The 27,072-nt window shown below is 42.4% G+C and overlaps 1 protein-coding gene across 2 annotated transcripts; it reads right to left on the reverse strand.

Moving 5' to 3' along the window:
* Positions 1–1,757: 1,757 nt before the first annotated feature.
* On the reverse strand, positions 1,758–24,973 carry sec63 (SEC63 homolog, protein translocation regulator). Of its 2 annotated transcripts, none has more exons than XM_049590363.1 (20): positions 24,714–24,973; positions 23,737–23,836; positions 22,389–22,503; positions 21,066–21,178; positions 20,866–20,927; positions 18,814–18,872; positions 18,677–18,727; positions 18,451–18,559; positions 18,262–18,356; positions 17,380–17,512; positions 16,336–16,428; positions 16,041–16,186; positions 15,801–15,948; positions 13,681–13,763; positions 13,455–13,523; positions 13,153–13,305; positions 12,890–13,069; positions 12,584–12,784; positions 7,239–7,343; positions 1,758–5,587 (listed from the first exon to the last, which is right to left on the reverse strand). In XM_049590363.1, the coding sequence occupies exons 1-20, from the start codon at positions 24,835–24,837 to the stop codon at positions 5,450–5,452; spliced, it is 2,277 nt and encodes a 758-aa protein (XP_049446320.1). In that variant the 5' UTR covers positions 24,838–24,973; the 3' UTR covers positions 1,758–5,449. The 2 variants fall into 2 exon arrangements, with proteins under 2 accessions (XP_049446320.1, XP_049446319.1); XM_049590362.1 differs by having other exon boundaries at positions 13,153–13,308; positions 24,714–24,972.
* Between the last annotated feature and the right edge of the window lie 2,099 nt (positions 24,974–27,072).

Here is a 27,072-nt window from a genome sequence, read left to right on the forward strand (position 1 = left end):
AGTTAAAATAAAGCCAGTGCTGCATGATATCCAGTTTAGTGGACAGATTAATTGTAATTTCTTCCCAACATAAAATCAATAGTTTTACTTTTATTTTAACAACTATATTGCTCCTTATATGTTATTTGATGTTTGCTATTTTTTTCTTCTGTTATAGTAGGATTGGTGATAAATTCCTGAGCTGCACAACATTTCTTGCATTCTGTCGGCCATCTTTGTTTTCAGAGATTTGTGTTGCACTTACAACACCTGGCCACTGGGTGGCAGTGTATGGCATGACACACTGGGATCCACTTTAGGGGCTTACATGCAACTATAGCATCAAAACCCCATGTGTATACAAGGAAATGTCTGGGGCTGGGCTTATCATTTAAGTTTTACGGTATTTTAAATTTACATCTTTGCTGATCAAAGCAAACAAATTTGTCCATGCACTATTAAATTCTTTATTTTCCCCTGACACATTTCCCTTTTTGGATATGGAATCCACAGCTAGCCTAGCAAGGAGGACTCAAGACTACCGTAGCCATCGCTAGAATGTGTGACAGCACATTTTAGTTGACAAAATGTTAAAACATTTTTTTAATACAGTGTATAGGCTACAATTTTTTACGGTTGGAGAATGTAAGAATCACGTTAGGCCGACAATTATAAAATTTGAACTCCTGTTAATACTTGATTGTGCTGGTATGTTTCATGTGAACTGTCTTTGACTTTGATACAAGGTACAAACAATCAAAGCATGACATGAATATATATCTTTAAAATGTCTGACATGAAAGTGAAGACTTCATTTTGTTGTTGGACAATAATCTGTGTGACTTCAATATTCCTCTGGATGACTGCTTCCCAGTTCTTATAAGGTAGCTGCTGGTTGCCTTACCATGGTTTAGTGGTTTAAAGGAATATTTCACCTCCCAAATGACCACTGGCATATCAAATACTCATCCATGTAATGTTGAATTTGTGAAGAAAACATTGTTCTCGTATACATCCAGTGAAGAAAGAACCAACAAATGGAGAAAATTTAAGTAAAAGGGCATCCAAATTTAACAACAGCAAAACTATATCAAAACATCTGTATACAATCTCTCACACAACTTGTACGGTTTAATCCAAGTCTCATTTATTCAGTCGTATGCTCAGTACTTCTCAAACAGACAGAACTTTACGACGGGGAACTGGACTAAAAGTGAAAATTGTCTATGCTCTCTTCAAAGCCCGATTCCATTGACAAAAAACAGTATTTGTACCTCACTGATCACAGGAGCTGCTGGTCTACCACTGCCTTGATTAATGGGCTCTTTTATGATATTGTGTGACTTTGGTGAGTCCAAACTTAACTTTTAAAGTGGCTGGCTGGCTGGCTGTGAAGAGAGCATGGACAAGTTTCAGTTTAAGTTCAGTTCCCTGTCAGAAATGGCTGTCTGTTTGGGAAATACTGAGCATATGACTGGATAAATGAGACTTGGATTATACTGCACGAGTTGTGTGAGTTTGTAACTGGATGATTAGATAGAGTTTGCTGTTGTTAAATGCAGTCGAATTGTTTTGATTCCTCGTTCATTGTGGAGGCATGCGAAAAAAACATTTTCTTCAGGAACTGCTAACACGTTTTAAATTCATTAAATTGCCAAGAGGAAAAGAAAATGCCATTACAGTCTTCCTCTCTAGCAGCTAATGTGTCTGGTATATTCTTTTAAAGGCCTGTCCATCATAAACTACCTAAAGCGTACGTGGAAAATAATGACACCATCTCATTTAAAAGTTTTTATTTGAAATGATTTTAAATACAAATAATATATTTTTCCATTTACAATGACAGTTCCTTTGTAAACAAAAGTGGCAGATAGATAGTCATTGGGTAGTCTGTCCAAACTGAGGCGGCCTGCCGGCCAAACGCCTGGACAAGTCTGTCATGGGAGAGATGGTGTCGTATTTAACCTCACTGCAGTTTTTTTTTTTTCCACACAGCGTAAATCACTGATGCTACATTCTATTGCAGAGCGATAAATACTCAGAGTACAATATTACCTGTTAGCATACACCTGCTTTGAACACAATTACAGGAGGGTATAGTGCGCGCATATGAGTTTGTGAGAGTGTGTATGTATGTGGTGTTGGGAGAGCGTCATTGTCTCTCCCACACTGACATGACACACTAGTATAAAGAAATTAACTGTTGAGTGTGGATAATCATGGTGAGAGATTTGTTTTAAACACTGTCAAGTCGTCGACGTACAGTGAGAGCCTACAGAGCAACACAAGGACGCTCTGTTTACTTTTGTTTTGCACTCATGAGTCTAACAGATGTAAAAAAAAAAAACAAAACAAAACAAAAAAACAAGGTTAGATTGAAAACAAGTCAATATGTTACATTTGTTATAACTACAGTTTAAGTGAGACAAAAAACAACTAATTTTAAATGAGATGGAGACCTGTTGGTTAGCCAGAACTGCTCTGTATTCGTCAACAGAGATGTCAGCTTCAGTTAACTTTGCTTTAAAAAGCCCAGCACCCATTAGCCGGCAACTAACTGGTTCATTTTTAGGAGAAAAAAATGGAAAAATACAAGAGGTGCTTTTAGTCCAGCGTTCCATTGACTCTGAGCTTTAGTGTCACTTTTCCGAAGCGCTATCCATTTAGAGGTGGTTTGCCCTCTCTATGGTCTCCACTGGTTAGCTAGCTGCTCCTCACTGCACACCAGCCAGGTAATAGCTAGCTAGTGTCGCCATTCATTTGACGATTAGCACTGGTAATGTCATCCTGGGTCAAGGTGGTGGGACAGCACCGCTGCGTAAACATGGTGGCCACCTTTCGCTCCTCCCCTGATCGCCCAAGTGAGTTGAGAGCTTAACTATGTTAGCATCACTAGCCCTACTGCGCTGCTAACAATGCTAACATAGTAAACAATGCTAAAAGGGTTTTGCAGCTCAAATAAAGCTGCTTACTTACAGAAGAGAACTGTGGGGAGACCAAACGGTGGGCACAATGTTTCCACAGCAACGCCATCATGGGTCAGGATGGCTAGTTAAAAATATTCTAGACTGTCGACATCCCTGTTCTACCAGGTATTACTATGTGTTTTCAGTGATCCGAACACAAGTGGAAAGCCGAGACACATTGTTTACACCTGAGTCCTCAATGGGCCGAAAAAATTACAACCCAAACTGAACCGGCACACGTACGTTGAAGCCTGAACCCGGTCAATCCAAGATCATGACATAAAATATCGAGCCCAAGCCCGACCCTCCCAGAAAGCGCTAGTCGGCTTCTAACGGACCAGCTTAGTGGATCACCAACTCTCCACGCTGAATTTCCCACCAGAGGCGTTGATGCGGAAACATGGTGGCCACCCTTCTCTCCTCCCCAGATTGCCCAAGTGCGTTAGGAGCTTAACTATGTTAGCACTACTAGCTGTACTGTGCTGCTAACAGTGCTAACAGAGCCAAGAGTGCTAACATAGTTAACAATGCTAAAAGGGTTTCGCAGCTCGAAATTAAGCCACTAACTCACCAAATGGACCTGGGTGGAGACCAAAGGGTGGGCAAGATGTTTCCACAGCAATGCCTTAATGGGTTGGAATGGCACTACCAGCGTGATTACCAAGCGGCAACGTTTGCTAGCTCCCACTGAACCCCGTTAGTGCACAATAAAGAGCAGCTAGCTAAACTTTATAGCATGAATAGCTTTTTAGCGTTGCTGTGTTACAGCATAGTGCTAGTGCTACTACTAAACTCAAGAGTAGCAAAATTAACCGTAACTGGTTAAAAATATACGAGGCCACTGACATCCCTATTCTTCGGACAGAAAAATTAAGAACTAAGTTCCTCATGATGCGGCGGGGAAAAAAAACGTTGCATCTGAAATGGCAGTTACAAAAGGGAGCTCGTTCTGCTTGAATCACTGAAGAGGAAAGGTGTGCGCGACAGAGTACGCTCACACTAAATGTGACTGTCAACAGATTTTTGTTCGAGACACCTTCCAGATCATGAGTGCTGAGAGCGTCATACTCCAATCCCTTTAACACAGGGCCGGTCACATGTCCCGTACGACTGCTAATCCTCTTTCAGCAGATGAAAACTGTACTTATTAGAGGCTTTGTCATGGCGAGATCAGTGATATGTATTCCAAGACTGAGGAGCTGTAGGTTACTATGAAGAGACTAAAACAAAAGGAAAACACTGTTACAAACACAAAAGAAAGAATCTTTTTTTTCCGCTCTCCCAAGAAACACTCGGTGCATAGCACCCAAGGACTTGTGTATGTTGTGGTATTTCAGTTGTATTCATAAGGCCTTTTCGGACAATGAGTATACACTGGAATGTGCTACAATTGTAAAAGGAAAAAGAAAAGGATGAAGAGAAAGGAAGTCACTTCTCTGAAATGCCACAAGTATGTATATATCTATATATATCAGTATCTGAGCCCCTTTTAAAAAGACTGAAAACTCACGACTTGTATGTAGTATATGGACAAGAAGAGTACTCAGTAATTCAAATCTTAACACTGCAAGTTTTCCCCCCGTTTATACTTGACGTTGATTCATTTAAGATCCACCTGCTTTCAGAAAAACACAGTTTGACGTGGGTCACAGGGGCAGCATGAACAGAACTGACTAGAGATCAGTATCTATCTGTCTCCTTAAACATACAGTGAGTACAAGTACATACAAGTGACTGGCTGGTTTGACAGCAGGAAATAAAATTTAAAAATTAAACCTGACGAGACTCAACTGTGCCCCCATGCGCTGACAGGAGCGAACACCCCGATGGCTGATGTGATCCCCGGCGAGCGGGGCTAAAGCTCACACTTCTGCAGTTTTAAGTGTACAATAGAAAGTATCATTGGTGTGGAAAACATCGGTGCTGAGTGATTTTTAAAATTAGGAGCGAGAGCAACGTCATGAGTCCTGTACGGAGGTCATGTGTTTTTTTGTGTGTGTTAATTTGCAAACGGAATTAGCTGTTATACATCCCCCCCTCTCCCCCTCAAGAAAAGAAGTAAAGAGCCCAGATAATAGGTCCTCCAGTCCACAGTGTGTCAACATTTCATACCTGTACAAACACATACAAGGTTACAAACACACACCATCCACTCACACTCTCACGTGCACACCCACTCGCACACGCGGGCCTGGGTAAAGTATTCACAGAATTCTCTTCCGCCAGAAACGGAAAGTGAATGAACAAGTCTCTGTAGAAAAGGGGAAATGTAAGGGGGCGGGGTCACAGTCCATGTGAAGATAAAATGGAAGAGGAGGAGGGCTCTGCGTGTAGAAACTGTCCCCGGTGATTCAGTGTGTGTTTGGTGTGTGTGTGTATGTGTGTGTGTTTGTGTGGTGGGCACAGCCGCTCCTCGTTCGCTGCTCTTGAGTGCAGTTGTGGGGTCAGGAGTGGGTGGGTGGCCAGTCCATGGGGGGGAGGGCTGAGCGTGTGTGTATCCGCATTCAGTCGTTGTCCTCGTCGTCGTCTTCGCTCTCCTCGATGCCGTCACTGTCTTCCTGCTCCTCGTCCTCCTCCTCTGTGTCGGGGATGTCCCACTGTGGGTGGTTGTCCAGCATTGCCTTGGCCTCGTGGACCTCCAGCTGGGAAAGCACAAGATTTATGTTTTAGCACATGTATGTTTTGTCATTTTAAAGAGGCACACCAACTCTCTAGTGCTCGATCAGTCATGGAACCTGTTTATGCCTGGTATTAATATGCGTTTTCAGTGATCCAAACACAAGTGGACAGCTGAGACACATAGTTCACACCTGTGTCTATTAAAGTTCTCAATGGGTCAAAAAAATTACAACCTGAGGTGAAGCCAGAACCTGGTCCATCTGAGATCATCACATAAAATACTGAGCCCCAACCCAGCCCTCTTAAAAAGCAGGCTGTGTGGCGGCATAAGCCACCAGCAGAAAATGGACCAGCTCGGTGGATCACAGAATCTCCACGCTGTATTTCCCCAGCAGAGACGCTCTGTGTTCTGGCCGGGAGGAAGGACAGAGGGCCCAGGACGGAGCCTGGCTGCTCCCTCTCCTCCTCTTCCTGCCTGCAGGGCGACCTTATGTTCACCTGTGGCTAACTTTGTTTTAATTATCACCACCTCCAGCTTCTCACATTTTCTCTCTGACCTGACTGACATTGACACTGACAGCTCGCTAACCCCACCCCCTCTATTGTTTCAACAGGCCGGTCACTAGTCAAAAGCTACTGGGCTACAGCAAAAGACACTGGAGATGATTTCAATCAATCAATAAATAATATCTACATTATATGCTGGATTTACATTTTAAATAATTAATGATGACATAAATTAAGCGCAGATTATTTTCTGTCTTATCATGTGTCTCCTGCTGACCACTTGTGTTCAGAATTTATTACTGTCTGAGTCACTCATGAGCTGAATCCAAAAGTCCAGACTTCACCACACTTGCAGATTTGCGGGCACATTCCTGGGAAGTCTGGGAGTGCTTAGGGCTGTCAAAATTCACAATTCCTCCAGTCCACAAGGGGCCTAAAGTGGACTTTCTGCAGACTTCCAGAAAGTCCACATGGGAGGCAGGCTTCACTGATATAATTGCCCACAATTCACTGCAATAAAGACGTGACGTGGTAGTGTCTTTTCAATAGCTGACTAAAAAAATCAAAACCTGTGTGTATGTAAAATGATTACTGTAGCCTATTTAAGCAATACTTGAACTGTGTAGGCCAGAGATAATATTCAACAACATCATGATACAGAAATGTGTAGAAATATAGACCATAGAGGGGAATCAAAATGCATTGGAATTACTTCACCTGTTTGTATAAATAAAGCCGCAAAGCTTTATACCTTTAAATTATACTAAATTTTAAACTGAAAGCTAATTTGAAGCACAGACCATAATATACATCCATAACATAACTCTATGTACTGTGGACAACCTTAAAAATAGCATTAAAGATACAGTATATCTGTGAGACTCATTAATTTCTTAATGTGTCTATCAGGTGTTGGAATAATTAAATATCAGAGCAATTCATGCTCCGTTTGGCTCCTAACAGATCCTCTCATTCCAAACACCTTGGCAGCAATTAACACCATTGTTGAGCTGCTGGTAGATTTTGGCTGGTGGGTCTGTTGTCTCAGCCCATTCAGCAGCCAAACTGTTTGGGCAGTGGCAGACATCCTCCACGCAATCACACTCACACAGACAGACAGACAGACAGACAGACACACACACACACACACACAGATTTTCTTATCACCTTGAGTGGTTTGATCTGGTCCAGTCCCAGGTAGGAATCAGAACGGAGGATGACAGAATATTGGTAGTTGCCTGTTTTGGAGGGGGCTGGAAACTTCAGCTCCACCTGGGGAACAACACACACACACACACACACACACACAGCTGTCAGATATAATCACAGGAGCCCTCCAGGCACAGTCATCTAACTGTGTGACTGAGGGCATGATGGCTTGATGTATTAAATATGGTGTTACAGTAGAACATGTGGCAGTGCTGCACTGTGCCTGGATTGTTACTGTTGATGTCAAAATAAAAACTGCAGTCACAGAAAGAAACAAGGTGACTGTTATTAGCACTTAAAGACTGTTTGGCCTTTTTTTTCTTAAATCAAAAACAGAAACACTAACTGAGGCAACAGAAGGAGGCGAACCTGAAAAGACAATCTGCTGTTAGTGATGAACAGAATCATTGAGCTGCAGAGGGATGCAGTTCGGTACGTATTTAAAAATGAACCACCTAGAACCTGGCCCACACTACAAGATTTTTTAAATCTTAACCAATGCTGATAATCTGAGACCCAACACATAGTGACATGTATATGAACTGGACTTGTATAGCTCCTTTCTAGTTTTCTGATCACGCAAAATCACGTTACATGTGATATTCACCCACTCACTCACCCATTCATAGACCGGTGGCTGAGGTTACCATACAAGGTGCCACCTGCTACTCAGTTTAAACATTCACACAAACTCACATGCACTAACACACTGATGGCACAGCCGTTAAGAAAATTTGGGGTTCAGTATCTTGCCCAAAGATACTTTGACATGCCGACTGGAGAAGCCGGGGTTCAACTCCTGATCTTCCAATTCTACCTCCTGAGCCTCGGCTGCTCTGTAATGATAAATGTAACTTTTCAATGACTTGCCCAAAACAGCGCACCACACAGTGAACCATCAATCTTGACTCTAAAAAGCCAGAAATCTTACACAATCAAACGTAACTTTAGAATAGACGAACATGGCAGACGACAGGCAGGAAGAACTAGCTGTGGATTTTTGCACTACTTTTTACAGGAAATTATCAAAGAAAAAAAAAAGACAAAATATTGAAGGTTTTAGAGAGATGGCATGAGCATGGACTGTATATCTTAAGTGCGATCTGGAGATGAGTAAATTCTGAGTTGAATCTCATGTGATATTGCAATAAAACCCTCCGAGATCCACGGGACCACCTGCGATCCTCAGGGTTCTCCCACACAACACGATGTGCACGATAATATCGGCACGTCATCGATATCTGCCGATATTAGCTTTAAAACTGAACTATTAGAATCGTCCAAAATACTGAAAATACCGGTACATCACTGGTATCAGTCAATGAATGAATCCGCTTTTACGTCTTGAACCTCCCCTCTACAACAGGCTTGAGACGCGCCCTCGTTGAGGACTTGGCTCAGATTCCTGAGTTACTCTCTTATCCTGAGGCCTCCTTAAGGAATCTGATCCCGTTTGATTAGGCTTTAAAATGAGCTATCAGAATCGGCCACCATGCTTTTTCTTACTTTGCACAATAAATGAATATTACATACATTGAAAAGCATTGTATTTCATGTCTCCATCTGCTGGTGGACCGTCACGATAAGAGCATGCATGCATAATATGATGTTAATTCCACTACAGAAGAGACTTGATGATCACTAAAATTAGGCTGGGAAAAAAGTAGATATCGATATCTGTATCAGTTATCGGCCTAATAAGTTCAGCATATCGGCAAAAAAATCCAGTATCTTGCATCCCTAGTAAACACTGAATATTTGCAATTTTGAATCGCTGTGGCCAGGATGGACTTCCAAGCAAAACAGGGGGTGTAAAGACCCCGACACAGACTGACATCAAAGAACTGGTGGCAATAAAGGTTGACTGTAACTTGGCCTCATGTTGCCCGTGTGTTAGAAGACAGACAGGACGGATGCAAGACACTAGTTAGCCAGTTAGCACATTAACAACACATCCCGATGTTGAAAGAACGAAGGATATCTAATGTATGCTAGTGAACAATGAACAGTGAACACAACCAACTACGACCCATTTCTGCTCAAGAGCTCAATGACTAAAGGAATAATCTGACCTCACAAAAAAAGTTTGTCTCGATCTTACGCCCTCTTGACTTGAGCCGTTAGTTTGCTTTCCTCATACGTTTCTCTGGTCATGCACTAGGGCTGCCACTAACGATTATTTTCATTGTTGACTAATCTGTCGATTATTTCTTCCATTAGTTGACTAATCATTTCATCGAAAAATGTGTTAAAATGTTGAAAAATGTCGGTCTGTCTCACCCAAACCCCAAAATTACGTCATCTAATGTCTTGTTTCATACTCACACCAAAGGGTTTTAGTTCACCGTCATTGGAGAGTGTATAGCTGCCAATATTTGAACGTAAGAAGCTGCAGTAAGAGTATATTGGGGTACTTTTATAGTACTTTTCTATGAAAAATGACTCAAACCGATTAGTCGACTACTAAAATACTCACCGATTATTTTAATAGTTGATTAGTCATCGATTAGTCGACTAATCGTGGCAGCCCTATCAAGCACAGAGCTGAACTGCAGATTCAACATGCTGAATTGGCCAGAAAAAAAGCCAACCGGCCGACTAATCCCAACGGTGCGACACACACCGCAAAAACTAAGGAAGCAGATGCTCACTGATGGCCCTACGTTGACCAAATTCCGACCGTTAGCTTGGTGTGTCAGCGCCCTAAAAATGCTCTTAACATACCTCACATTTCAGGGAAATCTGATGATTAGGACCATCAAAGAAAATAAAGGCTTTGCTGATGACTGTCAGGAGGAGGGAATCAGGCCCTGAATCAGCCCGATTCTCATATAGTGTGTGCCCAGCTTAATGGCAGAGGAAGTCCTGTGCCGTACAGATCGTAATCCCCTTGAGGCAGATGTGTGATTTGTGATATTGGGCTATATGAATAAAATTGACTTGACATGATGATGGGGTCCAACTGTAAATATTAGACCAGCATTACCTCAGGCTGTGATTACCATGTCGTGCAATTACATATGGCAAACATCTAATTATCAGCACAATGAGGCCAATTATTATTCAGCGGGTGAGCGGAGAATGAGCCGTGAACGCAGCGGCAATTTACTGCCCTGCCTTGTTGATGAAAGCAAATCTCCTGCCCTCACTAAAAAAAAAAAAAAAAAACACGTCTGTCAAACACACAGCGTCTAAGCAGCCTCACAACACCAACAACAGAAAGAATTGTTGAAGTGACAGACTAATTGATTGCGAGACAGTGAACCGTTATGCACGGGCGGGTCACCTCTCGCCGTTGCATTCCTTCAGAGCGGGGACAGCTGGTCATGCAGACTTACACGGGCCTCATTAAGCTTTTACCTCGCTGTCAATCCTCATTGTTGCTGGAGGACACTGGCATCAGAGGTGCACAGTAAACACACACACACACACACACACACACACACACACACACACACACACACACGCACACCCTCCTCTGAGGAAATAATGACTCAAGTGCACATGGTTGCCTAGCAACAGGATGTGTGAGGGGCTACCATGCACAAGAAACATGTACACACACTTTAACTTATTAAGACCTTTTTTTTGACTCTGGAGGGATTATAGAAAAGCTACAGTTCATCCTGAGGGTGGTCACAACACCAGATATTTCAACTTCAATACAATACAAGTACAAACCAGGCATGCCAAATAGAATTATTATTTTGATTAACAACCTGCACACTGTGCTGGTACAGATTAAGTTACTGAACACACGCCTCCAGTCACATGGTGGGTTTGCTGCTGGGGAGAATTACGTAACAGCCACAGATGGAGGGCCAGTTCAGTTTTTTCACCGTTGCAGCCTTGGTTTGAAAATCTGGTTGGTTTAGCTTTGGTACTTTTGATACTATCAAATTTATAATTAAGGGAGATTGTTTCATTTTAAACATGTGAAAAAGTGTCTACGTATTGAAACTTCTGACAACCTTAATACACTATCAAAGTATTTTATTGCAAAACACAGAGTCCGAAATTAACGCCTGCCAAGCACCAAATGTGGGTAGATTTTCCACTTGGCAGGTAAATCTCAGAAAGCTATCTGCCACACTAGTGGATAATTGTTTGTACTAAAATATTCATGTAATTAAAAACAATGCTGAAAGTCGTGGGTTTATTCTGAATGAACCGCAAGTGACTTGCAAACTTGTCAAGTCTGTAAAAAACACACTTTATTTTGAAGTACAGTGAATTTCTGGTGGGTAGCTTTCATTTTGAAGCCATTTCCTGCTAGTATGACAAAGTATGACACTAAGTATGACAAAGTAAGTATGACACTGAATGTGTTAAACTGTGTGGACCTTAAACTAATGACTAGAGAGAAATCTGAACCCCGTGGCTGGACCAGTTGGGAACCACTGGTCTAAACAGTGCCACGAAACTGACCCTCTCGAGCGCTCCTAGTTTTGCAGTAGTGTTAATCGTATGGGACATTAGCCGATCAGCTAACTATCCCTTACCACCAGCCTGCTGCTTGCTAGCGTTGCTCCCACAATGATCATCGTGCAAGTTATACACACAGTGCTCATGCCTTTCTCTCGTGATCAGTCCCAACCACAATGTCTTCATGGATTCACTCGGTATTAAATGAAATGATACACAGACCCAGGAAGTACCCCTGGTATAAGAATGGGACCTGATCCAGACCCAACTGACCATGACAAAACCTGGATCTTAATCCGAATGGCTCCTGGGTCGATACTTGGGTTCTTGGGTAGACCCATGACAACTGTTATTTGCCTGTTTGTCCATTCAAATAGAGTTGTTCCAATACCGATACCAGTATCAGAAATACCTCCTATACTGCCAAAAATGCTAGGTCTGGTATTGGCGCGTACGCAAGTCGGTGCACCAATCTGACATCATGTAATTTATCAATACATTTTCAAGTAGTTTCACACCTGGATAAAAAGGCAGTTTCTGCAAAAATCAATTCTCCTTCAACACTCTAACACATCAGCCTACATGGAGAGTTACACTGTGTAGTCAATGGCAGCTACCGTTTTTAAAAAGAGGCGAAGAAGAACTGAATTCCAATAAATAGCGTAAAGTTAGCTGCTAGCAATTTTTGTCAGCAATTTGGAGTATTTTACTGTAGAAAGTCCCGCCTCTTTCGAGTTTAACCTGAACCATGCCTACAGTTTGTATACAGCTGTTCATTTAGTTTTTTGTAAAAGGTATCAGCCGATGCCTTTAAGTATCGGAATCGGTATTGGGAATGAGAAAATGGTATCAGACCATTTCAACATAAACAAACTCACCTCTTCTGTGTCTTTTAACGTGCAGACGTGGTAGGGCATGGAGACGAGCGTCTGATCTCGGCGGTCGGCGATGTAGAGCCACCACCACTCCTGCTTCTCCTCTGGGAAGTAAAGGCTGTAGACTGGGTGCGTCACCTTTGACTTGGTCTCCAGCAGGGCCCGCTCTCGCCGCTGGATGCTCTGCTGCAACGCCTCCCACTCCTGGTGGACAGGTGTGGAAGAGAGGATTAGGCTACAGATACAGATAGGAGCAGCGTTTCCATTTACATTCATTATTAGGACTGATAACTTTTAAAGTTCCCTGACCTCTTCATCATCGCCAGCCATCTCATCCACCTCTGTGTCACTCTGTTTGTCGCTGTCTTCGTCTCTCTCGCTGGGAGAGTCCTTGTTTGCTTCGCCCTCGTCCGACTCGCTGCCCTTATCGGAGACCTCGTCCTCTTCCTCCTTCGCCGCTGCTGTCGCTGCCGCTGCTACTACAACCTCCTGTAACATGGATAAAAGTGACAGTTAAATGAGTTTTTAAAAAGTCACCGAGCAGCTTTGATGAGCTGTGATTGGATACGTACATTTCCTGCCACGTTGCCATTGGCCTGTTTTGTTTTGGCAGGCGCAGGAGTGGCCTTCTTCTTGGTTAATTTTTTCTTCTTGGACTTGGCTGTCTTCTTAGCCCCTTTACTCTTGTTCTGCCACACTTTTGTTTTGGTTTTACTCGTGTCCCCCTGCTTCACACACAGACAGAATGAGGTTAGGTAAACACTGCATGGTTTCTTGAACCATTGAGCTTTAATCGTGGCTGAATCTGACCCAAACAGAGTGAGCGTGTTATCTAAATCGGTCGGAGCCGACGTGCTGTGTGTGTTATCCTTACTGCTTCCTCTGTAGTGGCAGTCTCCTCTGCTAGACACGGTGTTGACTCCTGCTCCTTTTCAAACACCTCCTACACACACACAGCATACAGGATGGTGAATTCAACAAAGCATACAGTCAACAGTGCACTCTAGTGGTCATACATGGAAGTGCGTCTCATAAAAAAAAATCCATTTGATTTCTGGTGATTCATTAGTATGTCAGATATTAATGCAATCATTCCTCACCGCCATCCGTTTTCTGGTTAAGGTGACAGTTACTGTGACAATAGAGCCTGCTGTGATGTTATTGCTGTCTTCATCATCAAGGACTGCAAAGACACAAGGAGAGAGACAAAGAGCTGTCAATACACCAAAGTTTGGAAAAGACAAGTGAAGAATCTGAACAGTTTGTGGTCAGTTTTTGAAATCTTGTTTGTCTCAATCTGTTGGTAAATTTAACTGTACATTTCCAAACAGTCAGGAAGGCCATGGTTCTCTGCTGTAAATGGTGGATTGCCCTCTCTGGATTGGGAGAGAGTTACTGCCCCAAGCAAGGGAGTTCCAAGTATCTTGGGGTCTTGTTCACAGGTGAGGGTAGAACGGAGTGCGAGATGGATCGGCGGTTTGGTGCAGCGTCTGCAGAGATGTGGGCGCTGTTCCAGACAGTCGTAGTAAAGAAGGAGCTGAGCCAGAAGGCAAAGCTTTCAATTTACTTGTCCATCTACGTCCCAACCTTCACCTATGGTCATGAGCTCTGGGTAGTGACCGAAAGAATGAAATCGCTGACACAAGCAGCCCAAATGAGTTTCCTCCGTGGGGTGGCTGGGCTCAGCCTTAGAGATAGGGTGAGGAGTTCGGAAATCCGGAGGGAGCTCAGAGTAGAGCCGCTGCTCTTTCGCATTGAAAGAGGTCAGTTGAGGTGGTTCAGGCATCTGATCAGGATGCCTCCTGTGCGCCTCTCATTAGAGGTGTTCCTTGCACGTCCCACTGGTAGGAGGCCCCGGGGTACACCCAGAACACACTGGAGGGATTACATATCTCATCTGGCCTGGAAAGTGTTGCTGGGGAGAGGGACGTCTGGGGTGCTTTGCTTGGCCTGCTGCCCCAACGACCCGGCTTCGGATAAGCAGTTGAAAATGAACGGATGGATTTCCGAACAAAACTACTTTTGCATGAGGACCGTAACTATTTCACTTGCTTTTTTGATCAGTTATTAGTAAAGCATTGCTTAAAAGACCTGATATGTTACGTACTCTTCTCTATATCAATTCTATTGTCACTGTGGCACCAACCTCGCTATAATGACAACAGTCATACTTAAGTGAGTTATCTTCAGCTAAAGTGACAAAGACGAAGATGGAATTACTGCGTGTTAAGGTTTTGTAGGCTGCAGACGTGTCACAGGTGGGCTGGTGGCTAAGGCTACACCATTACAGTCAAAATGATAATCACAATTATTTGTTGATTTCAGGGACAAAATAATTTTATTGCAGTTTCACATTTTAAAAAACTGAGCACTGCTTTTACTCCCATGTTGTGCTACATTCCTGCAAGTCGTTGCATCAAAATGAGACTGGTCCTCCTTCACAGTGCATCTCTTAGAAGCAAAATATAAATAAAACTGTACCAAAATGACAGGCTAACTGAATATAAATATGCCATTACAGAATGTAACCAAATCAAATCAATGTTAATTGGACGTATCTTTGGCTTAACTGAATGGAACTGCAGTGGTTATTTTAGTCTGTGTTTGGGAGCTGGATGAATACGGTGACGCACTGTAAAGCATCAGTTATGGATGTCTGACTGATGCTACACTGGTGAGGATTTAGTGATATGACGTTGGAGACATTAATCTTCCCGGCTTTTATGGGTTCATCATTGTGAAGACTGTAGTTGGTCTTTTTTTCAGTGGTTGAACAAGTTAGTTGTGTAGCTTTGCAGTGCAGACACAAGTCTTCAACTTGAGTCTGAAATACTTCTAAACAACGAATGATGATCCGTTTCGAGGGACTAGCTCTTCGCCTTCTGCTCCACGCATTTTCTTTTTGCCCGTCTGCTCTCTGTTGTACATGACTTCTTCTACTCTGAACTGCAGCTGCAACACTCAGTAAAGTTTCTCTCTGCTGCGGCTTGACAGCTCTTCAAAAGTTGAAGCTGGCTCTTAGTTTAAGAAGCACTTGATTTGATATGCAGCAGAGTTTTCTCTGAGTGGAGCACACATTTTAAACATCAATATCGCCGTCAATAAGGTTAATTTAATTATGGGCAGTTAAAATCATGATCGCGATTAATATTTGATTAACTGTGCAGCCGTACTGGTGGACAAGCAAATAGTGTTTGTATGTGTGTAATTCAGGACTGACCCTGCAGTTTGGTGTCCATGGTGATGTGAGGGAAGCTGCCCAGCACAGCCATGACCTCATCGTACTTCTCCTCCCCTAGGAAGCGCAGCATGCTGCGTCTGTCAGAGTCCTTGAGACTCACCAGGTCCTGGAGGCTCCGAACTTTATACTAGAGAGGGAGAGGACGAGTTATCCATTATTTTTTTCACTAAGCTGCTCAAGTGTTCAGTATTTGTGCGTGTACACACATTCTGCAGTTACCTTCTTAGAGATGCAGTAGCGGAGGTGCTCCTCCTCAAAGTGGGGCAGCTGCAGCAGTGGTGACTTTGACTCCTGCAGACCTTGGACTATCATTTGGGTCAGCTTCATACAATTCTCTATGGTTACCAGTCGAGGAGCGTGGAAGCCTGGAGGCATCGGGCAGAAATTATCAAAGAAGTTGTTATGTGGGTTGAGGCTTGTGAAAACTTTATTCCAAGTGATAACTCCTGCTCACGTTAAAGTGGATATGTGTGTGTGTGTGTGTGTGTGTGTGTGTGTGTGTGTGTGTATGTACCTCCTCTGCTGTTGGCCATCATGGTAAGCTGACAGCCCACGTTGATCATCTCCTGGAGGAGAGCGGGACTCTTCCTCACCACAAACCTCTGATCTGGAACCAAAACACACACATACAATGTTCTGATAACGTGCTCCTCAGAGTCCTGCGCCAGGTCGGGTACTTGTGGCTGTAACAGGTAAAATATGTACATCCTCCTGAGACCTGATCTTTTGTTTGGTATGCACTTTCAATTTCTCCTTGCTATTTGGGATCAGTAGGACCTGATAAGTATAAAAATCTCAAGTCCCAACATCCTCAAGCAAGACGATAATGAAGTCCCAGTGTCCTTGAGCTGATGAAAAATTTCCAATGTCCGCAAAGGAGTCATTTCATTAACAACGTCTCAGCTTGTTACTGTTGCTAAAATTGGTCAATCTGTTGCCATATCAAATTACAAATGTTATTAATCATAAATAAACAAGTATTGCAGTATCAACTACTGCAGCTCTGTCTTCTCCAAAACAACACAACTTGCCAAGACTGTTTTTATGGTTCACAAACAGCTGGAAAAACTCCTAAAACCGCTCTAAACAGCTTGTCCTCGTCGAGTATGTATCATTACCTCTGTGTAGGAGTGTAAACTATAAACAGGGTATGGTTGTGTATTCATGCTGAAATCCTCTGACTTCACAACTTCACTCCAAACAGATTGCACAGCTGTTTTATTTCCCATTTTTGGAACTCTAAAGAACTGGTTTCTGACCACTTGTGTTGCTTTGGAGAGGGCTGACATGGAACTGTACCAGCTGTGTATTATGTGAGCATATGAATGATGTTTTAACTGACACGGGGGGTGATGAAGCAGGTTATGAAAACTTTTGGATTCGGGGGTCAAATGTTTCTTTAGTAGAGAAAAATTGTGCAAACATCCAGGCAAAAATACTCAGGTGCAAGACGACAAAATACTTGAGGTCTACACACAGAAATTGTAATACTAATTAATTAATTTTCAGAATATATCTACACGTCTCTGGAAAAGCAATGACAACTTAAGCATCTTACCTTCCTCTAACTCCTCTGATACGTCCATGCGTGCCAGGTGAGCGAGCACTAAGACCCTGGCCTTCAAACTGTACGGGTAGCAGAACGGAGGCTCCTTCTTCTTTACGTTAATATTTCCCAACTCACGGATTAACTGCAAGACAGACGAGAGAGGTTGTTTAAGACACTTGAGGTTAATCTTTCCTAAAAGAAATATGTATTAACTCATACAAAATAATCTCTCTCAAGCATCACTAAGAAATTTGTGGTGGTGTGTTTATCTGCAGAGACTCTGCCCTCTGTCTGGGCTTTGGAACAGCAGCAGTGTGAAGCCCCCAGCAAAAAACAGCGTGCAGATGAGGTCAGGAATTTCTAAAAATATAACGGCCAGGTAGCAGCAGCTCACAACAAAAAGGAGGCTACCAAAAAAAAAAAGAAAAAAAGAATGCAAATATGTCGAGGAGAAACCCCATGTGGACAAAGCTTGCTCCAGAATGAGAGTAAATCTGGGGTTGGCTTTCACTTTTCCAAGGGAGCACTGAAGGAGAGGATGAGGAGTGATGCAGAGTTGGACTGTTTGACTAAAATGAACAGTGACAGCAATATAGTCCACGATGAGCAGCGCTAAAATCAACCTGCGCAGTTGTCCCTCCATTGTGACATTAGAAAGTGTCACATTTATCTTGCAAGTGTACTCTTCTTCAACGTTTGGTTTACTTCCTGGATTTTTCCCACATGGAAATTCTGACCAATCAAGAGCAGCTTTCTCCCACAAGGCATTTGATCTGGTCTGCTTGTAAATGCTGCTGTGAGAACACGAACCAACTCTAGGTCTGAAAGCAGCCTAAAACACAAACTTTTGTTCTCACACATGTATACATAAGCATCGATGTTTGTTCTTACCTGTGGCACTTCGATGTTGTCTGTTGGTCGTATGGTGGCTTCTTTATTGCTGCGAGGGTCAAACTCAAAGGCTGCTGTCAACACCATGGCCAACCCTGCAGGGCAGAGATAGTGACAGTTACAATTAGTCCACAAAAAACGATGACAGACAACTGAGATTCATAAACCTGTTTTGGAAGGCAAACTCACGCTTCATGTTCATGTTGGGCGTCTTGTACATGAAATGCATGAAGAGCTGGGTGGTGTTGATGAGGATCTGGTCTCCGCTGTATCGGATGGAGCGGTACCACCACGTGCCCTACGATACAGGAGGCAAACACAAAAAAGAAACAGAGTGAGAAAAGTGAGAAATCCAGGAAGAGGAAAGGGCAGTTGTTTAATACAATCTATTGCACAGAGCATGGTGAGGACTTACCACCACAACAGGGAGGATGACCATGAAGGCCAGTCCATACACCAACAGCACCTGCACAGGAACGCAGATATAACAATATAAATATGATGACATTTCAAGCAAATATAACTACAGTGACGTCATCAATAAATATATACCAGCATTGAGTTCTTCTGGTCGACAATCCAGGCAGGCAGGGCAATACCAAAACTGGTTGCTAGAAAAGAAGACATAAGAGGCAACGGATCAAAATATAACAAAATCTTCATTTCAGTGAAGCCTCCTTCACCAGCACAGGCTCTGTGGCAACTTTGGCTGTATCCACACTAATACGTTTCCGTTCTAAACAAAATGAAAATCTATCTTCACAAACACGAGCGTTTTAGGACAGTTTCAGATACATGCTGTATTATTTTATAGCACGCCTGAAAATCACACGACCATTCACGTAAACTGGGCAGCAGATCATCTACTCTGCGGTTGATTGCTTAGGCTACATCCACACTGTACCTTTCTGTTTAAAACCACATAAACTACTGCAAAGTTAATGCCTTGCACTCACACTACTCTGGCTTTGACTACTACTTTGGAAGCCCTAAAACAATGACTTTGAAAACACGATGACCCTGTTTTACCTTGAAAACTCCGCGGTTGCGTTTCCGTCTGAACAGACGAATCAGAGACTTTTAAAAAGAACAATGATGCATCCTGATTCGGTCTCATAAGTCATGACACGTCAAGCCAAAACATCCTAACAAGGTCTACAAACCTTTTGTGATTTCATCCTTCTTGTGTGGCTAATCCTTAGCCATTGCCATGGTTTCCTGCGGCGATGGATAATGCTTCCTGTACTGCTCTGACATGTCACTGTGTTTGCTTTGTTTTACGCTGCCTTGACAGCCTTATACTCATGTTCTACTTTCAGTAACAATTCAAGCTTGTTGTCGGTCCATGCAAATACATATCTGGTCTTACTTTTCGCCATATTCGTGGTATTTTCTGCTACTAAGCACCCACCTGCAGAGTAGACAATCTGCTTCGTTTGAACATCAGCACACATGCATACCCAGTGTATGTGAATGGTCATGTGATAAGCGTTTTCAGGTGTGGACAGAGATTAATTTTTTTTTTTTTTTTTTTAAGATATTTTTTGGGCATTTTTTAAGCCTTTAATTGATAGGACAGACAAGTGTGAAAGGGCGAGAGAGAGAGGGAGTGACATGCAGCAAAGGATTCGAACCCAGGCCGCTGCGGCAACAGCCTTGTACATGGGGCGCCTGCTCTACCACCAAGCCACCAACGCCCCACAGAGATTAATTCTTAGGTGGTGCTAAAATGCGTGTGTGTTCAGAGATCATTTTTGTTTTAAAATGCTTAGCTACAGAAAATAAGACAGCAAAAAGTACAACAAGAGATTTCTTTGCCTGGGCCAACGACGAGGTGGAACTGTTCGTGAAAGTAGTACGAGAATGGCGGTCAAGGCAGAGGAAAACGATTGGGAGACGCTGCAGAGCAAATACGGCGACATTTTGAGTGGAATTGGGAGTATTATCTGGAGGAAGACATGGCGATTGGAAACCCACCCAAGAAGGATAAAGTCACAGAAAGTAAGAAAGGACGAGCGATGATGTTTGGGCTTGACACAGCGTGACTGGTAAGACGCAATTAGCTGGGTGTTTGTGCGACATGGGTGTCCGCCAGTCCAGACTAAAACCTAACCCCAGGGTTTTAAACTAAAATGGGATTGGCAGTGTCTTGAAAGTCTCAGTTTAAGGGGTTTGTACGTGCCAGAGCAGTGTGTTGTCAGACGCTAGGCAGAAGCATAGCCTTTGGCATCATGGACAACGTAGGAATGGCACATCACCTGACTTAAAAGATTTTTCCCCATTATGACACTGAAAATGTCTTAAGAAATTCAAGAATACCACTGCATTTAAACCATTTAAAGACGCCATCACAATGTGTGTAAACATGTTATTCTTGGAGCCCAGTGAACGTGCATTGTGAACACCCACAGGAGAAGAGTGTGTTAAAGTGGGAGATACATTTCCATCGTAGGCTCAGTCCTCACACGAATGAATGTTTCAATTCATCTCCCATTGTTTAACACATTCCTGACTACAAGAGGCTGACTCACCGGCACCGAGCGCAGACAGTGTGTCGACACATGAAAATGCAAATGTGTGGGATTTAGGTGTAGCCTCACTCACCTCCTGGACCGTCTGGGTTGCCGTATATTTCCCAGTTCTGTCTGGACTGTTCATTGGTCAGACTGCGGAAAACAAGGTGAGCAAAAAGTAAAGGAATCAATCACTGCAACATTCTGGGATTTCATTATTGATTCAGATGTTTATTGATTATGCAAATGCACTCCTGCTGTCTGGCTTTACGAGAACTGTGTGACACTTACGCAGCATAAGCTTTGGCAATTCGCATGAATGTGGCCTCATCACCACCTTTGTCAGGATGGTACTTGAGTGACAGTACACGGTATTGCTTCTTGATTTCTGACAGCGATGCACCCTGGAGAGACAGAGATGTAATTACAGCAACTCCGAGCACACCGCATACAGTGGAAGAGACAGGTTTAAAGACACAGTGTGGAGGATTTAGGGGAATTTATTGGGAACTAGCAGTAAGGATTGCAGATTGAAACCAGCTGAAGCTTCTCCCATGTGCTAAACTAAACTTCGGGTTAGGATTCCTTCAGTGTTCATTGTTTAGGAGGTTTTTACCATGAGCTGAATTATCCACAGAGGTCTCTTACTCTCTGATTTCAACTGGTAACAACACAAAATTAAGTATTTTTTAATACAAATGTTTCTCTGATGCTGTTCGGCGTGTCAAGGACAGGTCACTAGCCCAGCACCTGCTAAAGTCTGCTCACCATTTTTCTCCGATAACTTAAGAGCCAGACGTTCAGGAGGTTTTCACCGGGATCCGCAGGGGTCTCTCAGACCAGGGTTCTCATTTATAAAACAGTGCGTAGAATCCATGCTCAAAATGTAACTACGGACAAAAGCCAAATATGGCGTGCACAAAAAAAAACACCGGATAGTTTCTACAATCAGGCTTCCACCTCACCATCTGGGTCGCCAATTTCCCATCTCAAAAATGTTTGTAAGCATGGGGCAGAGTTTCTCCCATCAAGTCTGTGTACGCCTCTTCCAGGCCTCACTTTGTGCATACGCAATGTTTATAAATGAGACCCCTGGTGATTAAAACTGGTAAAAACACTCAATAAAGCCATTTTATGTTAAAAGAATCTGTGTTTTTTGGACGCTTTTGTCACAGAGAGACTGCCAACTATGGTGGCTGACACAAAAACACAAGTGGTCCTATCTGTCGGCAGTGTTTGGTTTGTCTGTTCTGGGCTACTGCCGTGCAATATGGTGATCTCCACTCCTTATATAGATATAAACAGCTCATTTAAAGGAAACAAAAACACAACGATTCTGATTTTAATGTGATTATGCACTAAAGAAAACATATTTACTATATTATAATCCATTTCTGCTATTATATCCCCCGAAATCCTACACACTGGACGTTTAATCAAAAATAGAGAATACTACAGAGTCTTAAAGTTCTAAAATATGATATTTTTATCTTGTGTTTTATCTTAGACAAGTTACGAGTCTAACATCCTCTTATCATAGGATAAAAGGTGTCCTGAGAGACTTCAGAGGCTCTGTAGAATACAGCAGACTTCGTGTTTTGTGTGTGTTTTTACCGGGTCCAGGTTGAGGACTTCATATGGATTATACTCCTGGTACTCTCTGTCCAGCTTGGACACCTTGTAGGCGAGCAGCAGGAACACGACCCAGCCAAATAACAAGGCTGCTTTCCTGAAAACGACAACACACAGTCAAAGAAAAAAAAAATGTCACACACAAAAAAGTCTGCGCTCCCCGGAGACAACATCAGGCCCGTCTTATTTTTTTTACAGCACACTTTCACACTGCAGCTCGCAATGACTGTAACTGTTTGGAGTAAAAAAAAAGATATCGTGCAGAACCAATCTGCAATGCAAACGAGCTCTCAGCGCTAGAGCACAGAGAGCTTATTGCACAGACACAGAAGGGCAAGACAAGTTCTGACATTGTTGTTGTTTGGTATTTATGCATGGAAGTTGAACTTGTTTCCATGACAATGGCAAAACCCTATGGCCTGTGCTGCAGCATCTGTTGCCATGACAACCGCTCGCTGGCCTGAGTTGTCTGGGTGGCTCAACCAGAAAAAATACACGATGGATTCCTATAATAAACACCACCGTTATGATACAGTCGTGAGGAGGACACGGATACTGAGATTTTGAGAGAAAGGCTGATTCATTCCACTTAATAAGCACGCTGGGTGCTTCCGCCAGCTTCAGTCACAGACTCAACCGTGCGAATAAAGAATTCATGAATTTTTTGGAGAGTTAAAAACAGGATGTGGGTCTAGTGACAGAGCAGGAGTGGAAAGTAGAAGCATGAAGAGGAGGCAGAGACGGAACAAAGAGGAGATATTCAGACACAGTGACAGGGAGGCGAGTGTGTGAGAGAAGAGAGGCAGAGTGAGACGCTGAACCGCATCTTTCCATTAACCCACATACGCAGTAGGAATAAACAACACCGAGGAAACAGGGTCATGTTAAGAGAGATGTTAAACAGTGCAACGCGGTGTTTACACTGACGAGAGGTTTACACACACTTTCACACATGTTTATAAGCTGTGCCCACGCTATGGACAGCATGGCCTTTGCTTTATCATCACACAGCAGTGACAACATCCCTGCCCCGCTGGAAACACACACCGAATGAACCAGGGAAGCATGACTGAGCTGTCTCAGTGCAAACAGCTGAGGCAAGTCACACCCAAACGACGTGCAGCAACAAAGGAGAAGGAAGCGAACAGCCAATGAAACAGACCTGATATTATACTGCTGGGAAAGTTACGGCCAAACAATCATAGGTGAAGATGCATTTGGCTCACGTGTAGCACATAACGCAGTCTCAAGTCTCGGGACAACATTAGGTATAAGGGTTTGCTCTCCCTGTTTCCCAATGAAAGCCACAAACTGAAACCACTGGACTCACTTTAGTGTTGGGACAATGCTCTGCTGTGACTTCATCAGCCTGAGCCGGTACCACAGACACCTGCCATGGACCCTCCTCAGGCTCTTCAGCCGCAGTTGTTCTGGAGAGATGGGCAGAAAGAAAAAGATTACAGACACTTTAGTGCCATCAAACCAGTTGTAATCAATTTTGAAAATGCCACAGTAATATATGTGGGATTACAGGTGCTTTAAGTTAATAATCTAAATCAGGGGTGGGTGATATTGTCACGGAGAATATGCAATTATTGTGGATATGTTAGCCAAGCAGGTAGAGGCATGTGTTTCCTTCATTCAGATTGTGTATTAATTTATTGCTGCCATGATAACAAAATTTAGCCTTAAACCAACTTAGCAATACAGCTAATGCCTGTTAGCAACATCTCAACTAGGGTGACCTGTCATGTGGCTATTCCCAGTGGACCAGCTGAGTAAAGTTTGCTAGCATGTGTTACATAATCCGCGTTAGATATGCTCTACTGTTGACAAACAGATAGCTGGGCTAAGATAAGGATATATGAGGTCAATAAGCCTGAGGAGCTGAAGGAGTGACGCTGGCTGTAGTGTGGAAGCTTTAGCTCAACTAGCCAACACTTAGCTTCATTTTTACCCACTGAAGCGGGAAATACTGACGAGTTGTGAGAGGTTAAGATATATGACTAACCAGTGGGATGGTAATTGGTAAAACTGGCGGGGTTAACTTGTACTAAACTCAGAGCAAGCAAAGAGACGTGGGTATCATGTTTGTAACGTCTGCTAGCTTACATTTACAAGTTAATATAACGTTGTGTTAGCTTGTGCAGCATCTGCATGTAGCACCAAGCTAACCAGATTAACAGACAGCAACCTGGTGAGGCGTTAACGTTACAAAACAAGCCGCTGGATGAACACTTGGTGTTACACTAGCTGAGGTTAGTTAGTTAGCTAAGTTAGCTAACTGAGCCAGACATCGGGCCTTACCAGCATTCTGATCCCGGGGCCAGAGGTAATATGTGGCTGGGATCACAATAAGTCCGACGAAGGACGTTAGGAAATAGAAAAATGTATTGCCGCTGTCATCGTACTGGAATTGTTGCCCGGCCATTTCGTAGCGGCGCTTGGGTCGCCGTTCTTCTCCACCGCTGCGCTTCCCCCTTCTAGCCCAATGTGTTCGACTTGACAGACAGTTAGCTAGCCAGCTAGCATCCAGCCAACAGCTCTGATCATCGGTGTACGTGGTGTACGCCTGCGCAATGTGGCCTTTCTTCTTCGTTTAGGCTTTAAGGCGCGTGGTAGTCGGCGTTAAAGTGCATTAGCGCCACCTGTGGGAGTGTGGGCCAGAGTTATTTATCCTCCCAATAAAATAAAATAAAATAAAATAAAATAAAATAAAAATAAAGTAAAATTAAATGAAGAACAAAGTAAAGTAAAATTTCTCAATTATGGGATCAATAAAGGTGTATCTTATCTTATCTTATCTTATCTTATCTTAAAATAGAATAAAAAAATAAATAAAATAAAGTAAAATAAATTAAATAATAAAAGTAAAATAAATGAAAATAAAGTCAAGTAAAATGAAATAAAATAATGAAAAAAAGGTAAAAAAGTAAAAAAAAAAAGATAAAGGATTAAGTAAAATAAAATAATGAAAAAAAAGATAAAAAAGTAAAATAAAATAAGATAAAGGATAAGTAAAATAAAATAAAATAAAATAAAATGAAAATAATAAAGTAAAATAAAATGGAATCCACATAAATGTTATAGCAATATTTATATTATTAACTCTGTACAAAGTTCCATATAAAGAATTGCCTTTTTAATTTGTAATTCCTCTGTCATCTGCAATGCTTTATACACTGACAAATGGTCTGATGTCCATCTTCTAACAGAAACTTGCTGGGCTGGTATATTAACAGTGAAATCTGTCCTTGGAAATGTGGCCTTTCTTCTTCACTGACCCCCGAGGTGGAAATTAAGGAAGGACACAGGAGCTGAGTGTGAATGGTTTTTGAGTTGGCAGTCAGATTTAAATGTCAAAAATGAACCTTTTAAAAACCAAAATGTTCCCGTTGATCAATACTGCATGGAAAATCATGAGTGTCAAAGAGCACATCTCCCTGCAGACTACTTATGAACAGGCTACTCTAAGTCAAGCCAATTAAGATTGTCAATGACTCATCTTGTGTTCTGCACACAGAGTACCAGCTGCTGCCCTCTGGTAGGTGACTTAGAGTGCCTCGATGCAGATTGAACAGATTTTTAAAAAATCCTTTATACCCATGTCTATAAAGCTTTTAAATGGAAGCAGATAAAGCCAGAACAGGCACTGGATCATGATGATTTGATAACTTGCGTTTGTGTACAATTATTTCAACGTTATCTTTTGTTTTTGTTTTGTTTTTCCTGTTTATTTTGTTTTGTTTTTGTTACTTTTTGTGTATAATGTTGATTTGTTTATGTTGTATTTTATTTTTTTGTATGTTGTACTTTTATGGCTGCAGTATGAATGAAGAGCCCAAGACAAATTACCCACTTTGTAGGACAGTAAAGTTAATCTTGAATCTTGAACCTTGAGATAGGCTACCTGATGTCTTCGTTAAAAATGTACTTGGTCAGGTTCTGCAACTGTTGCACCTAGTTCCAACATTTTTGGAGATGACAATTTTACCTGGGATGTCTCACAGCAATCCCATCATTAAGACTTTACTCAAAAAAAGGGAGCACCGGCACAATTTTCTTTCAGGTTTGGGTCATGATTCTGCAGAATGGTCTACTGAATATTATGCTAAAATAACAAAGATGTCAAACCATATCCCCTCATGAGGTACCTACCTATTGAGAGGTTTTGTCCCCCCTCGGAGTGAGACACCACTTAAGATACACATAAACTTGTGCATATCAATGAATCATTCCCCATTTATATTAATTGATGTGACTTAAAAAATAGAATAGCTATTTTAAAGTATATTTTATTATTTACATTTCTGTGGAAAAAAAGAGCTGCGCTGGTCATTAATATAGGACAAACTCTTCACTTAAAGCCCAAGGGCATTACATTTCTTAACAATCTACTCAGCAATCCCAAAGCAAACAACTTTCTCAGTTTGTTTGGTAAGAGTGAGGTTGACCTTGTGGTTGTTTGATTAATATCAAGGGACAGTCTACCGCTAAATCAAAAATACATATTTTTCATAGAAGAAGAAGAAGAAGAAGAAGAAGAAGAAGTTTTGGTGTGAGCTGCTGACTGTTGGAGATATCGGCTGTACAGATGTCTGCCTTCTCTTGTCCATGAGTAGATGCACACTTCCTTCAGCACGGTGATACATCCTACATGAAACTG

The sequence above is a fragment of the Epinephelus fuscoguttatus genome, linkage group LG11 (genome assembly GCF_011397635.1).
Source record: "Epinephelus fuscoguttatus linkage group LG11, E.fuscoguttatus.final_Chr_v1".
NCBI lineage: Eukaryota > Metazoa > Chordata > Actinopteri > Perciformes > Serranidae > Epinephelus > Epinephelus fuscoguttatus.